At 47.5% G+C, this 14725-nt stretch overlaps 1 protein-coding gene across 5 annotated transcripts; it reads right to left on the minus strand.

The window, feature by feature from the left end:
* Positions 1–908: 908 nt before the first annotated feature.
* LOC102448793 (ficolin-1-like) lies at positions 909–13721 on the minus strand. 5 transcript variants are annotated; one of them, XM_089772888.1, is made up of 10 exons: positions 13253–13721; positions 11134–11247; positions 10677–10730; positions 10378–10413; positions 9363–9427; positions 7546–7549; positions 6134–6261; positions 4424–4553; positions 3999–4133; positions 909–1478 (listed from the first exon to the last, which is right to left on the minus strand). In XM_089772888.1, exons 1-10 carry the CDS (start codon positions 13332–13334, stop codon positions 1231–1233), a joined length of 996 nt encoding a protein of 331 aa, XP_089629014.1. In that variant the 5' UTR covers positions 13335–13721; the 3' UTR covers positions 909–1230. The 5 variants fall into 5 exon arrangements, with proteins under 5 accessions (XP_089629014.1, XP_089629013.1, XP_089629015.1 ...); XM_089772887.1 differs by lacking the exon at positions 9363–9427 and adding an exon at positions 9762–9777 and having other exon boundaries at positions 7546–7584; positions 10361–10413; XM_089772889.1 differs by lacking the exons at positions 7546–7549; positions 10378–10413 and having other exon boundaries at positions 9392–9427.
* Between the last annotated feature and the right edge of the window lie 1004 nt (positions 13722–14725).

The following is a 14725-nucleotide window of genomic DNA, read 5'->3' on the forward strand; positions in this document are numbered from 1 at the left end:
ACCGCCCCCCCAGCCCGGGGCCTCTGCCCCCGCCCTCCATGTAACAATGCAGGGCCCAGCCCTCAGGCGTGAGCCGGGGGATCCTCCAGCCACCTTTGCTTGATCTGCCCAGGGGAAGGATCCCAGAGGCGGAGGCAGCATCTGCAGGTACCGAGTGGCTGGCAGCCGGGGAAGAAGGGCTGGTACGGAGAAAGTGAATAAGGAAAAGCTATTGACTTGTTCCCATAATATGAGAACTAGGGGCCACCAAATGAAACGAATGGGCAGCAGGTTTAAAACAGAGAAAAGGAAATTATTTTTCACACAGCGCATAGTCAATCTGTGGAACTCCTTGCCTAAAGAGGTTGTGAAGGCTAGGACTAGAACAGGGTTTGAAAGAGAACTAGATAAATTCATGGAGGTTAAGTCCATTAATGGCTATTAGCTAGGATGGGTAAGGAATGATGTCCCCAGCCTCTGTTTGTCAGCGGGTGGAGATGGATGGCAGGAGAGAGATCGCTTGATCAGTACCTGTTCAGTTCACTCCCTCTGGGACACCTGGCATTGGCCACTGTGGGCAGACAGGATACTGGGCTGGATGGACCTTTGGTCTGACCCAGTGTGGCCGTTCTTATATTCTAGGAGCAGCCAGGAATGGACTCACCAGACAGCAGAGAGCTGGCCGGGAAAGGAGACAGGACCAAGACAGCCCTGGCCGGCAGTTTGCAAACTGAGAGATTTTCTGTGGGCAAACAGTTTTAAAAGCACAGGGGCATTTCCATGAAATATCACTGACATCGCCATGTTTTGCTTGGCAGGGAATAAATCATGTATTTTTTATTTTTTCGCAATAATCGTTGAAGATATTCTTGTGATAACGACCACAGTTTTTTAAAAAAATGAGCAAATAAAACAACATGTTGTGAGGCTACATATTAGGGAGAGGGTTCTAAAAAAATCTGCAGAAATTTAAAAACACAAAAGCAAAAACGGGTTAATTTAGAACCTTTGAAATGAAAACAGCTTAGAAAATCCATTTTTTCTCCTCACAAAACTATTTTTATCTTTTTAAAATCAGCTCTATTCCTATGGCACAGTGCTGGATAAGTGTGTGTGATAATGTCTGCCCCCTAGTGGCTGATGGAGAAAAAAGATCTTTAATCTCCTCTCCAGATAAACATTCATTGTGACAAGCCTACAACTGCTGTATAAGAGTTTAGTATAATTATAGTAACTGCCCCCCTCAACTGGCTACACAGGCCTAATTTTCATCTCGGACAGCCTGTAGGAGTACTTATGCCCTTTCCCTGAAGACCAGTTCACCCCATCAACATAACTTTCATGGACTCCTTTCAGGTATAATCCATTCAGATTGGATTTATGACAATCCTTGTACCACCAGGCCCCTTTAGACAATGTAGCACAGTTAGTGATGGACAAGTCGTTGTCATGGTCTTTGGTTGTAAACATCATGCCGTTGTGTTCGGTTAAGGAATCCCCTGTGGAAACAATTGGGTTTATTTATTACATGTTTTTGCTGAGACAAGATGTGTGAAGTAATATTTTATTTTTTTTACATTTTTACAGTTCAGTTCCTACAGCTGAGCCTGGCTTTCCTGCTGTTCAGTTACTACAGTTTTATTTCCACTAGGCAGCAGAAATTTCCCTTGGGCCCAGGAGAGAGGCTGCAGTTTTACTTCCAGTGAGGAATGTTTTTCACCAGCCCATGTTCTGATCTCAGGCTCTGTCTACACTATGGAGTTTTTTTTTCTGGAATACTGGAAAAGGGTCCAGGGAATGCGTCTGCTCTTCCAAAAATGTTTCCAAAGAGCAGTTGCGCTCTTTCGGAAGCCCTGTATTCCTCATTTTATGAGGCATAAGGGCTCTTCCGAAAGAGGAGGTTTTTCCTACATAGATGGGCCTCTTCGGAAAAAAGAATTGGAAAAAGGTACACAAATTGAAGTTCGCAAATTGCGTACCTTTTTCCGAAAACCCCCCAGCAGTGTGGACATAGCCTCAGTTACACCCCTTGACACCCACAGTCACTCAGTACAATCAGTGGGCTGAGCCCTTGGGTGTCCTGAAGTCACTTTGCACCATTGTGATGGTGTCATGTGAGCCCAGGGCACTCCTAGCACTAACAGCTTTGCAGGGAGCCTGCCAAGGATTCAGGATCATAGAAATGTTGGGCGCAAAGGGTCTTTGAGAAGTCACTAAGTCCAGTCCCCTAAACTGAGGCAGCACCAAGTAAATCTAAACCATTCCTGACATTAGCTCACAGACACTTACCTCTCCCCCTCATCCCCCTTCTGTTCTGAAATTTGATTTGTCCTTTTCATATGTTTTCATCTTTTTAATTGAATCCTTTGGTATATGTGGTTGTGACAATTTTCTTCCACTATTTGATCTGAGGAAGTGGGTCTGGCCCACGAAAGCTCATCACCTAATAAACCATCTTATTAGTCTTTAAAGTGCTGCATAGTCCTGTATTTTGTTTCTATTACTATCCCTGACAGGTGTTTGCCCAACTGTTCTTAATAACTTCCAGTGGTGTACATTTCAGAACCTCTGTGGGAAGCCAATTCCAGAGTTTACCCACCCTTCTACTTAGAAATGTATTTCTAATTCTAACCTTGATCTTTTTATCAGCAGATTAAGCTCATCACTTCTCCTTCTGTTAGTGGACATGGAGAACTGTTGACCACAGTTCACAGGCATTAACATATTTGAAACTGTTACCAGGTCGCTCCCCCTCGTCCTCCTTTCTCAAGACTAGGAATCATCGTTTGAACTCTCTTCAGTTTGTCCATATCTTTCCTAAAGCATTGTGCCCAGAATTTGACACAGTTCTCTGGTTGAGGCCTCATGAGTGTTGATCAGAGCAGGAAAATTACCTATAATCATTGTCCTTCATCTACAGCTTTTACTCCTGCATAGAGAAATCTGTGATTTCATTATCACATTCACCCAAATTGTCTTCCAGCTTCAGATTTGCTACCAATTCCTCTCTGTTGGTCACAATTAAGACTTAAAATGGCTGGTCTCCCTGGTTACTTCCTCTACAAAATGGTGTCCACAACACATTCAAGGGACTTACAGAAATGTAGTACTTTTCCAAAAAATGCTTGAGTACTTAAAGTCCCCCAGGCCTATTGTACGCCCACACCAAGAGGTCACTTCCTATTTTCACCCTTTTTTTCTTTACCGAGAGCCTGGCACTAGGTCTGCTCATCTCCTGGAGCAGAGAACAAATGTATGTACTCTTGCTGTAGGACTCAACACCTCCTCCCTTTCCACCCTGCTGGTACCTCCTAAACAAACTGTACCTCACTCTTGCAATATTCCAGTAATGAGACTTATCCCATCCCATTTCCGTGATGCCAGTGAAATAGCAATTCTACTGTTACCCGAATCCTGCCAGTTCTTCCTGTTTATTTCCCAGCCACCTTGCATCTCTGTTGAGGTATCTGAGATCTGAGCAGATTCCTCTACTAGTTTCCCCCTTTTTCCTCCTCTGATGCTACATCTCTGCCCCCAACATCTAGCCTCTGTTAAGTGGCCCTTTTCGCTTCCCGAGGGCCTTTGTCACCTGCCTCTTTTAAACCTAAACCACCCTCCTCCCTAGCTGGGGAGTGGGTGGGCCTCAGCAATCCCTGTATGCTACGGACTCTCTCTGGATGCAGTGGGCATAAAATGGAACCTCTCCGCCCACTCAATGATTTGTACCACCTCTAGTGCCACTACTTAGTATAATTCAGATATTTCTATGGGCATAATGGTCTAATATAGGAAAGCAATCAGCACTAGGCAGGGTATCCATGCTATGCTATATGCTTTGTTGTCACTAGGGATTGTATTCTTCCCATAATAGCTCAGTTGCAGAATAACTGGTGTTTTCTGATAGAGAGCTTTCCCACGGTTTATGTCTCCTTCTGCTTGTGCCATAGAATATTCTGCATCTCTTTGGCTTTCCATTTTTCCATGTGCCACAAAGAGTAAAGGATGAGCTCAGAACCTACCTGCCGTGCCATTAACAAAGGCTCCAAGGTTCAGCTGATAGTTGTCAGCCTCTCCTGCAATTTTGAATGACGAGTATTTGGCATATTCATAGTGGCCGTCAAAATCACATAGATCAATGCGAAGCTCATTGGTTCCTTTAGAAAACAATTTGAAAGCAAAATGTTCAGCACCTCGCATCCAGCCTGTAGCATCCCTCCTTGCTGTACTGTGGGACAGCACAGCTACTAGAGCACTATTGGTTGCAGTAGCTTTGTGTGGCAGCGCTGGGCTGTAAGGAACAGGCAGAGGAAGGGGTGTCTGCAGCAGCAGAGTTTTCTCTACTGATGGTACCACTCTCTACCCTCTGGCCATGGCTAAAGTGTGGTTACAAAACTCGGGGGGTTAGATCGCAGCTAGGAAAAGAATGAATCACTGATGTCTTTACCAAGGGACGTCAACAGGTGGATGTTGTCATTCCCCAGCCAGAAATCTGAAAGCAGGCTGCCAAAACCATTTTTGTACGACTTCCAGTCACAGAAAAAATCCACGGAGCCGTCCGCCCGTTTCTGGAACACCTGCAGGGGAACGGGAGACTCTTAGCTGGAAACCCCACTTTGTCACCCTCCCACACAGAGCGTGAGACTGGAAACCCCGAGGCAGCAAAGCGCTGGGGAGACGGACAGTGTCAGCTCTAGTTCAGCCTGAGGGGACTAGCGCAGAGGGCTTGTCCGGACGATCACAGTGTAGCTTGGCAGCAACAAAGGGCCACTCGGTTCTGCACCCAGTTCTGCCATTTACTGCCCCTGTATAAAACTATGGTATGCCCACATCTTGAATACTGTGTACAGATGTGGTCTCCTCACCTCAAAAAAGATATTGTGGCCTTAGAACGGGTTCAGAAAAGGGCAACTAAAATGATTAGGGGTTTGGAACGGGTCCCATATGAGGAGAGGTTAAAGCAACTGAGACTTTTCAGTTTAGAAAAGAGGAGATTGAGGGGGGATATGATAGAGGTCTATAAAATAATGAGTGGTGTGGAGAGGGCCGATAAATAAAAGTTATTTATTAGTTCCCTAAATAGAAGAACTAGAGGACACCAAATGAAATTAATGGGGAGCAGGTTTAAAACTAATAAAAGAAAGTTCTTCTTCACACAGCGTGTAGTCAACCTGTGGAACTCCTTGCCAGAGGAGGCTGTGAAGGCTAGGACTATAATAGAGTTTAAAGAGAAACTAGATAATTTCATGGAGGTTAGGTCCATAAAAGGCTATTAGCCAGGGGATAAAATGGTGTCCTTGGCCTCTGTTTGTCAGAGGCTGGAGAGGGATGGCAGGAGACAAATCGCTTGATCATTGTCTTCAGTCCACCCTCTCTGGGGCACCTGGTGCTGGCCACTGTCGGCAGACAGGATACTGGGCTAGATGGACCTTTGGTCTGACCCAGTACGACCGTTCTTATGTTCTTATTTGGATAACTCCCACGGCCTCGGCCCTCTGTCGCCCCTCTGCCTGCCCTGTCTGCAGAGACTGTGAGCTCTTGAGGACAGGGACTGTCTCTCGGTCCGTCTTTGCCCAGCCCCCAGCACCATGGGGCCCTGATCTTCATCGGGTTCTTGAGGCTCTCATGGGATATGGGCATAGTAAATAGAGTTGCAATGGGATGTATATATTGGGTTCAAACCCTTTGTCGCCTCAGCTCCCTAGAACATTCTCTGTGTTCTCAATACAGCAGCTGATGCAGCAGGCCTGTGGAAGGAAGCAGGAATCCTGGTTCCAGCCCCTATTGAGGAGGCTCCGGGAGCCGGGCAGAGAACAGCCAGAAGGGGGAATCCGGGGACCTGTGTCGTACCAGTGACAAATGTCCCCTCAGATGGGGTCTTTTGATTCTAAGGTCCAGGCTCCCTCCATGAAACCCCTTGTGCCCACTGCCCAGGTGTCTGGAGACTCTGGGGAGGGTTGGGGGGTTAGCAGGGCCCGCAGAGTGTCCGTGGTTTTGTTCAGCTAAGCGGGGTGAGCTCACAGCATCAGAGCCTGTGTCCTTGTGCTTTTCTCCGAGCTACAGCCCCCTGGCTAAGGGCACCTCCCATCCCGGGCCCGGAAATTGGTGGTTGTTCAAGAAAAAATATCCAGTGAGCTTCATTATGCGGTGTTCTTACAATCCATCCTCCACCATCTGTGTCCATGTCACACAGCACTTTCATGGCGTGACAATTTTGGGGGTAGATGGTGTACCAGCCGCTCATGTGGTTCCCTCTGGCTAACAGCTCCTTGCAGTTTTTTGGTCCTGGTTGAAAGAGGAATTGACATTTGTAAATTGGTGGTGTAACTTTGCTTGCTGCAGGATTCATAGGCTCTTTTATGTTGCACTGGAGGCCAAATCAATTACGTACTCAGATAATTGGAAAATAATCTTTGAGTCACCTTCTCCTTTTCTCCACACTGTAGCATATGTGAATTGAGTAGTGTCCCTCTCAATAGACTGTGGTCTGTGTATGGATTCCCTATGTGTTCTGTCTTTGGAAACCTACTGGAGCAGAAGCAGATGGAGACTTTTCATTGTCTCTATAATTAGCAATCCTAATTATTTAGACTAGTGTGCCAGTGTGGTTCATATTAAGTCTGTCTGAAAGAGGAAAAGATGCAACTCCAGTCCAACCCCATGTGTTCTGTGTAGCTGCATCTACACAGTACTCAAAACTCGAAATAAGATACGAGTCTATTCTGAAATAGCTTATTACACAGCCCCAAATTTTGAAAACAGTGCTATTTTGAGCCATCCATTACTCCTTGTCCAATGAGGCTTACAGGGATGGCAAAATAACGTGTCCGCTATATTTTGAAATACAGCCTCTCCCCGAGTTGCGATCGGTCGAGTTACGACCATTCGCACTTATGACCAAAGCTCCCATGGAGCGGCCATAAAGGCGGTCCCCGAGTTATGAACGCGACCCATGCTTACGAACAGCGCGGTCACTGTGTAACTCCATGGGGTCCGAGTTTCGAACGGATCGAATTACGGCCAAGTGTTTGGTCCATAACTCATTTGTCACTCGGGGAGAGGCTGTAGTGGATGCGTTCAAAAGACGTCTGGTATCCTGAAATAACTTTGCTGTGTAGACATACCCTGTGATTACAGCTCAGTCTGAGCAAAGGAAAGGCCCAAAGCATCTTGAAAACTCATCAAAATTAAAATATGCACAACAACCTCTCCTGGAAGTGACCATGCAACCATTTTGAAATCCCTCTGTGAGCCTGAAGGGCTTTCAGTTATTGTGTGACTAGAGTGACCCTTCTCCTTAAAAGGATATCAGCTGCTCACAGGAATACTCACATCACACAGTTTGCAAATGTACCCAGTGGCTGAAAAGTATTTCCACAAAAGATACTGGCCAATTGCTAATATAACCACATTCATTTTAAAAGATGAAAGTCTCTGTGGATAGTTTGAGAATAGGAAATGAGGCAAAACACAGATTTTTTTTTCCATTTTTCTACCTCCAATAGGTTTTTATATTTGGGTTCCTTGGCCACAACCACATGACATTCAGTGGTTATAAGAAACTCTCACCTTTCTGATACTTCATTTTAATCAGCTGTGTCAGTCCTAGTCATTAAAAGAAAAACAATAGAAATTGAAATGAAACCAGAAAATGTTCCACAATCTTTTACACTATGTAATTGGCTAACAGTGGCAGCTGGGATCATAAAGCAGTACAGGCAGTCCCCGGGTTACGTACAAGATAGGGACTGTAGGTTTGTTCTTAAGTTGAATCTGTATGTAAGTCGGAACTGGCGTCCAGATTCAGCCGCTGCTGAAACTGATCAGTTTCAACAGCGGCTGAATCTGGACGCCAGTTCTGACTTACATACAGATTCAACTTAAGAACCCCAGGCATCCCCAAGTCAGCTGCTGCTGAAACTGATCAGCGGCTGATTCCAGGAAGCCCGGGGCAGGGGCTTCCTGTAGTCAGCCACTGGTCAGTTTCAGCAGCGGCTGACTTGGGGACGCCTGGGGCAGAGCAGCTGGGGTGCTGCTGGGTTGGTCCAGTAGCGCCCAGAGCAGCGCTACAGGACCAACCGGCAGCACCCCAGCTGCTGTACCACAGGCGTCCGGAGCAAAGCCGCGGAGCACAGGGGCAGCGGGACAGCCCAGACGCACCGTGGCTGTCCTGCTGCCCGTGTGCTCCGCGGCTTTGCTCTGCTTTGCTCCCCGTCTCCCTGGTCTGCAGACCAGGGGGACAGGGAGCAAAGCTGCGGAACACGCAGGCAGCGGACAGCCCAGACGCATCTGGGCTATCCGCTGCCTGCGTGTTCCGTGGCTTTGCTCCCCGTCTCCCTGGTCTGCAGACCAGGGAGACGGAGAGCAAAGCAGAGCAAAGCCGCGGAGCACACGGGCAGCGGACAGCCCAGATGCGTCTGGGCTGTCTGCTGCCCGCGTGTTCCGCCACTTTGCTCCCCGTCCCCCTGGTCTGCAGACCAGGGAGACGGGGAGCAAAGCAGAGCAAAGCCGCAGAGCATGCGGGCAGCGGACAGCCCAGACGCGTCTGGGCTGTCCGCTGCCCGCGTGCTCCGCCGCTTTGCTTCCTCTCCCTGGTCTGCTGGAGACCAGGGAGACGGCCCCGTTCGTAACTGCGGATCCGACGTAAGTCAGATCCGCGTAACTCGGGGACTGCCTGTAGTTATGCTGAAAAGGCCCTAGGCAGCTTTTTAACTATGAAAAACCAAGTGCGAATGGAATCACACTCGTCTCGAATGTGAGCCTTCTACACTAAACTATCAAGACGGGTCTCAATATGTAGCCAACACTATTTTGTAACCCTCTTATGAGGCTCCTACTTGCATGGGTAAGAATTGGTCCTTAACAAGCTAAATTAATGTCTGGTCAGTTCATAGGATCAATGCCCACAAACCCAGGGGAACTGCATATGCTTACATTAGCTGTGAATTTGACTCAATATATTAAAAAAAAAAGTGACAATGGGAGAATATCAGTTAAATAAAATACTGGTAGACGAAGGGCCATTCCTTTAACTGGACATCTAAATAAAATCCATTTCTTGTGATTCATACTCTCAGTACATTGGAGACAGGAGGGATGTAGGAGAAAGCAACGTTCTCTAGATACACATCCAGATTTGTGGATTTCACCTACATTTCAGCTGTTCTCTTTAACACTGAGGGTGCTCTGCCTAGCGTTGGTTTGGATGTTACAAAACATGGATGGCACCTGTTTCTGCAGGCAGGGCTATTTCTCCCTTTATAAAGCCCAAATCTTACAGAACAATCAGTGAGCTTGATACTGTGGACGTGGTAACTAGCCAAGAAGCGAGCTCCTCAGGCCACTTGATGTTAGTGCTGAAGAAATGAAACTGCAATGATGCGCACAGTACAAGGGAGAGTGCAGAGGGTCTCACCGGGTATTCCAGCAGGTCCAGGGTCCCCCGGGGCTCCTTGACTTCCTAAAAATAGAACTCAGTGTAAAATCCGTGTTTTGCCTAGATGCCACCTGCATAATTCAACCTCTCACCACAGCAATCACGTGGGTGTAATTGTGCACGGGGCTAGGAGAAAGCCATGCACCCCTTACACTCTGAGCAATCTGTTAATGTTGGTGTTTTGTGGGGCTCAGGTGACACATTTACAGTGTTGCCGACTCATACGGTTTTGTCACGAGTTTCATGATAATTATTGTTTTCCTGAAAGCCCGACATGCTGGGACCATATGGGTCTGAGATCATTACAGCCTTCGTTCTTAAAGGAAAAGCTCTGGAGAAAGCTTAAAATGTGACCCTAGTACACCCTAAACACACAAAAAGGAGAAAGCAAATAAAAAGAACACCAAGACTATTATTTGTCCATAGTCTCATGATTCTAAAACCAGCCTCCTGATTTTTGGTGAACCTGACTCAAGATATTCAGTCATCTGGGGTTGGCAGCACCGCATTTATCTTGTCTTGTCTCTGCACTGGCTGAACTGAAATAGGCTTAGGCTATGTCTACACTGCAGTTGGGGTCTGTTTCCCGTTACTGCATAGGACCTTGTGACATAGAGCATCAGACATTATAATTAGAGCTGGGTGTAAATTTTCCAGCTCTAATATTTTATTCACCAAAAAAAATGCAGTTTTGGCTTTCAAACAGTTGGGATCATATTTGTCAAATACTTTCAGCAAAGCAGAAGAATGTTTCCAACTGTCCATTTCAGAACATCATTTTCATTGTCATTGGGCTGTTCAAAGGAGACACAGAGGGGACACTTCTCATTCCAGCAAGATGCTGGAAGGAAAACTGAACAATGAAACGTGGTGGGAGAGTTGTAGCTCCCAAGTCCTCTGTCACCGTGAACAGCACCACAAGGTGCCCGGCTCTGCAGTGAGAAGAACCATCGCAGGACTCTCACCTGTCAGTCCAGGGGGGCCAGCAGCACCTTTTACTCCTGGTTGAACAAAAGATAAAACAGGAAAGGCTGGTCAGAGATTCCCCGATCTCGGCTGTGGAGCAGAACAGAAGTTGTGTTGGAATAATAAACCCTTTGATGTCAAATAGAGTGAAGGGAAGCCAGGGTGGCTTTGGAGCCCAGATATGATAGGAACTGGTGTTAGATAAAGAGCGCTAATTAAACATTTGATTCAAAACAAATTTCCTCTTTTTAAGTCACCCAATAGGAAAACAAAGCTCTTTTGCCCTTTGTTACTTTACCTTTTGGGCCAACTGGTCCTGCCTTTCCAGGGATCCCCTGACTTCCCCGTTCTCCTGCAAACAGAGAAAACTCAATATTTTTCAAGGTATTGTAATTACTGAGTATTTGACACCCACCCAACCCAGTATTGGAATAATTAATCTCTGTCAGAATTCAAATATCTGCATCTGGCTTCCCGAGTCCCTGATATTTAGGGTCACCCAGTGATCCAGATGGAGAGAGAACCAGACGACTTGTTTGTCAGTCTTGTGCCCCAAAGGGAACGGACGATATTTAGGAGCTAGAAGGTCTAACCTCTCACCAGAGGACATGGGAGATATGCCATGTAAGCTGGGCAGAATTTCCTCCATATCAAGGTTGAGTGGAATCTCCAAAGCTTGAGCATATTACAAAATTGATTCCTATTTATGTGAGCACCATAAATAGGAATCACCATGGCTGATTCTCATTCTGTACCTATATTTCCTGCAATTCCTGGGTTTCCTCTGGATCCTATAGCACCTGGAATTCCTGGGCAGCCTTGGACAATGGTCAGTTTCTTGGTATTGTTGAGACCTACTACCGTCACCTCTGGGGAAAGAAATGAACCCAAATCAATGACTGTTAGGTTCTCCAGATCAGAAACACTGTTCAGAAACCCAGAAGGATAAACTCAGCAAAGAAGAGTCTAGAAAGTTCTTGCCTTTTCTTTTCTCTATTAGCTATGATTAATATCCAACATCTCCTTCAGCTTTTTGCATTTGAGAGACAATGACCTAATGTTAATGGTCGGAGGTTAGTGCTACATGTTGAACCTTTGTAGTCTGGCACCCTCAGGACCTGACCAGTCACCACTCCCCTTGCTCACTGGGCTCTTAGAAGACGTTTAGGGTAAGTTAGAGCTAAATAAATGCACAGAACACAGAGCGCCAGGACTGGGGGTTGTAACAAACTTTACGAGACTGCGGGAATCTTGGCCTCACCCATGGTAAGTGGACATCTGCCTAAGTAAAATCACGCTGGACCAGAGAGTGCTAGACTAGAGAGGTTCAACAAAATGCAGAGGAAAAACCAAGAGCTGCTGTTCAGTACAGAAAAGTGTCCAAAAGTAAATTACTTTAAAAAACAGTTGCCCTGACAAGCCCAGGCAATCCATTTGTAAGAATTAACTATGTTTTAACCTCTATTATACACATACAATGATTTATAGGGACATCAGTGGAGACAAATTAGGGTTACACCTGCCAAGTCCGTTGAGCTCTATTATTGTGGACATTTTTTAGGCAAACAAAATATGGACATGGTTGATATATCCCATGATACAGGAATACCTCCCCCCTGCAACTTGGAGCTCTCTGGCATAGATTGTACATAGAAAATAGTTTTCAGAATGATCACGAACTGAAGGAAATGAAGTGCGAAAGCATTACCTCCTTGAAGTACAACACAGGACTATGTAGCACTTTAAAGACTAACAAGATGGTTTATTAGGTGATGAGCTTTCGTGGGCCAGACCCACTTCCTCGGATCAAATAGTGGAAGAAAATTGTCGCAACCATATATACCAAAGGGTACAATTAAAAAAAAGAACACATATGAAAAGTGTTTCACATGTGTTCATCTTTTTAATTGTATCTCTTTGGTATATATGGTTGTGACTATTTTCTTCCACTATTTGATCTGAGGAAGTGGGTCTGGCCCACGAAAGCTCATCACCTAATAAACCATCTTGTTAGTCTTTAAAGTGCTACATAGTCCTGTATTTTGTTTCAGCTACACCAGACTAACACAGCTACATTTCTATCACTATCCTTGAAGTAATACATTGATTTCTTTCTAAGATAGCAATGCCTCTATTCAATCCTTATTTAGGAAGCATCCCATTTCCTCTAAAGGGAGTTCGCCTGAATGAGCTCTGCACAAACGTGACTAACTTTTGCCTAACAATCACAGGATTTCAGGGTGAACTAAAATAAACCTGCCAATGCTGCTGAATTCTCAACCCAAAGTGTAGAAACAAATGTCTTGACATGGAATGAGTTATATTGTGGACTTGTAATGATAGATACAGAACAAGATGTGATTTTAAAAATAATCATCTTTAGAGCTTTGCACAAATACAAATTTTTATATCCGCTCTAGTAACTGTAGCTGCACAAATGAACTGCAGATATGAATCCATGAATGCAGATACCCACAGATATGAAACAGATATCCACACATTTGCAGGGTTCTAGATACAAAATTTGTATCAAAATTCACAAAAATGAACTGTGGCTGTGGATACCTGCAGATATAAAGCAGATAGCCATAGATTTGCAGGGCTCTAATCATCTTAAATTATTAAACATTAACTTTAAAAAGCAGAGAAATCTGAAATCATAGGATCCCAATGAGCTTTGAAGAGTAAGATTTTATAAGGCATAAGTTGAGTCATTAGCTGTGTGGGTAATTATCTACAAAGAAGCAGTTACATGGCACCGCGAGCAGGCAAAGCACCACAGAACTGCTGCCCAGTTCCCAGTTCTGCAGGGCCCAGCTGGGCAGGGAGCAGAGGCTGAAATGCAGCTGTGAACAGGGATTGTCTGTCCCTCACCTGGGCAGGTGTCCTGAGCCTGACAGACCGTTACTGCTAGACAGAGCAGCGGGACGAGCCATTTCCGGGCAGCTCTCCCCATGGCTGGGGCTGGTCTCTGCAGTGGCCGCTGCACTCGCCTTCTTCCCACCTTCTCCTCTCCCTGCTAGCCAGGAGCCTTTTATGTGCAGGGAGGAGGGAGCCTGGGGCCAGGGAAGAGCTGCCTGGCCCATCCCAGCGCCTCCTTCCCACGCCCCACATTCCAGCCGGTCCCACTGAGCGCTTGCAGCTCCAGCGGTCACAGCGGCAGCTGACGCCGTGGCCTGGCAGGACGTGGCCGGGACGGGAGCAGCAGCCACTGCTGCCCCAGGGACGTTACTGGACGGAGCCGGGCGGAATCGTTGCTCCCAGTGTTGGTGCAGGGGACTGTGTCTGCTGACAGACTGAAAGAGGGCGCCCAGGAAGGAGCCCGGTCTGACCCACTGCGCCCCGCCCAAGCCCCCCGCTGACCTCCCGGGGAGCAGGGTTGGGCGCATTGACTAGCCACCTGCTCGATTCTTAGTGGTGGGGCAGTAGCCACGGGAGGCCTCGTGTCACACGGGCCCCGCTGTGCTCCGTGCGGTGCTCGCCCCCAGGCGCCGACAGCAGCGGGTGGATGGGCTCCAAGACCAAGGGACCACTGTGCCCCTCTGGTCTGCCCCCCTGATTTCCCATCCGCATGGGTCTGGCTCCAGCCTCCAGCCCTCGCTGCCCCCAGCCCTTACAGCCTGGCCGGCCACGAGAAATGGAGCGGGGAGGGGAGGAAGGAGCTGGTGTCCCAGTGCCGGCAGTGCTACGTGTGCCCGTGTCAGAGAAACAGTCAAGGCCAATGGCGCATGCCCAGGCTGTATCTGCCGATATAGCACAGCTGCTTTTTCCATACCACGTGGGGCATTCAGGGACTGCAGCCTGGCGGAGGCTCCAGACGGCAGATCACTGCCGTGGTGCCTTTGCTTCGGTGCAGGCGTGTCTGCGGGATTCCAGTCTGGGCAGCGGGAGGCAGCTGCTGGTCTGATGGTCCCTCTCTTTGTGCTGGGGAAGCGCGAGGACACTTCCCACTGGGCTGTTGTGGTTTGTACGTGGCACCAGCGCTCCAAAGCCGCCCAGGGGCTATGGGAAGACATGGCTCTCAGTCTGGCTACCGCCGTGAGACTGGGCCTGGCAGCAGAAATCACACAACCCCGTGGAAACGGTGGAAGCAAAGGGGATCCTGCCACACTGGGCGGTGGCACAAACCTGGCAAGCAGCCAGTCAGGGGAACAGCAGACAAAGGAGGAAAGATGCACGGAGAAGCAAAGCTCAAGAGTTTGTCGGGAAAACGTTGGGGACTGCTCAAGATGTGGTGGGAACGTGGCCTGGAGGGTGCCCAGCGTTCGGAGAGCACTGCAGTGTCAGTGGGAAAGACAATCGTTGCGCCCCCGTCCGCACCCAGGGTCAGCGACTCCGCAAGCGGAA

The sequence above is a fragment of the Pelodiscus sinensis genome, chromosome 23 (assembly GCF_052426305.1).
Source record: "Pelodiscus sinensis isolate ZL-2025 chromosome 23, ASM5242630v1, whole genome shotgun sequence".
NCBI lineage: Eukaryota > Metazoa > Chordata > Testudines > Trionychidae > Pelodiscus > Pelodiscus sinensis.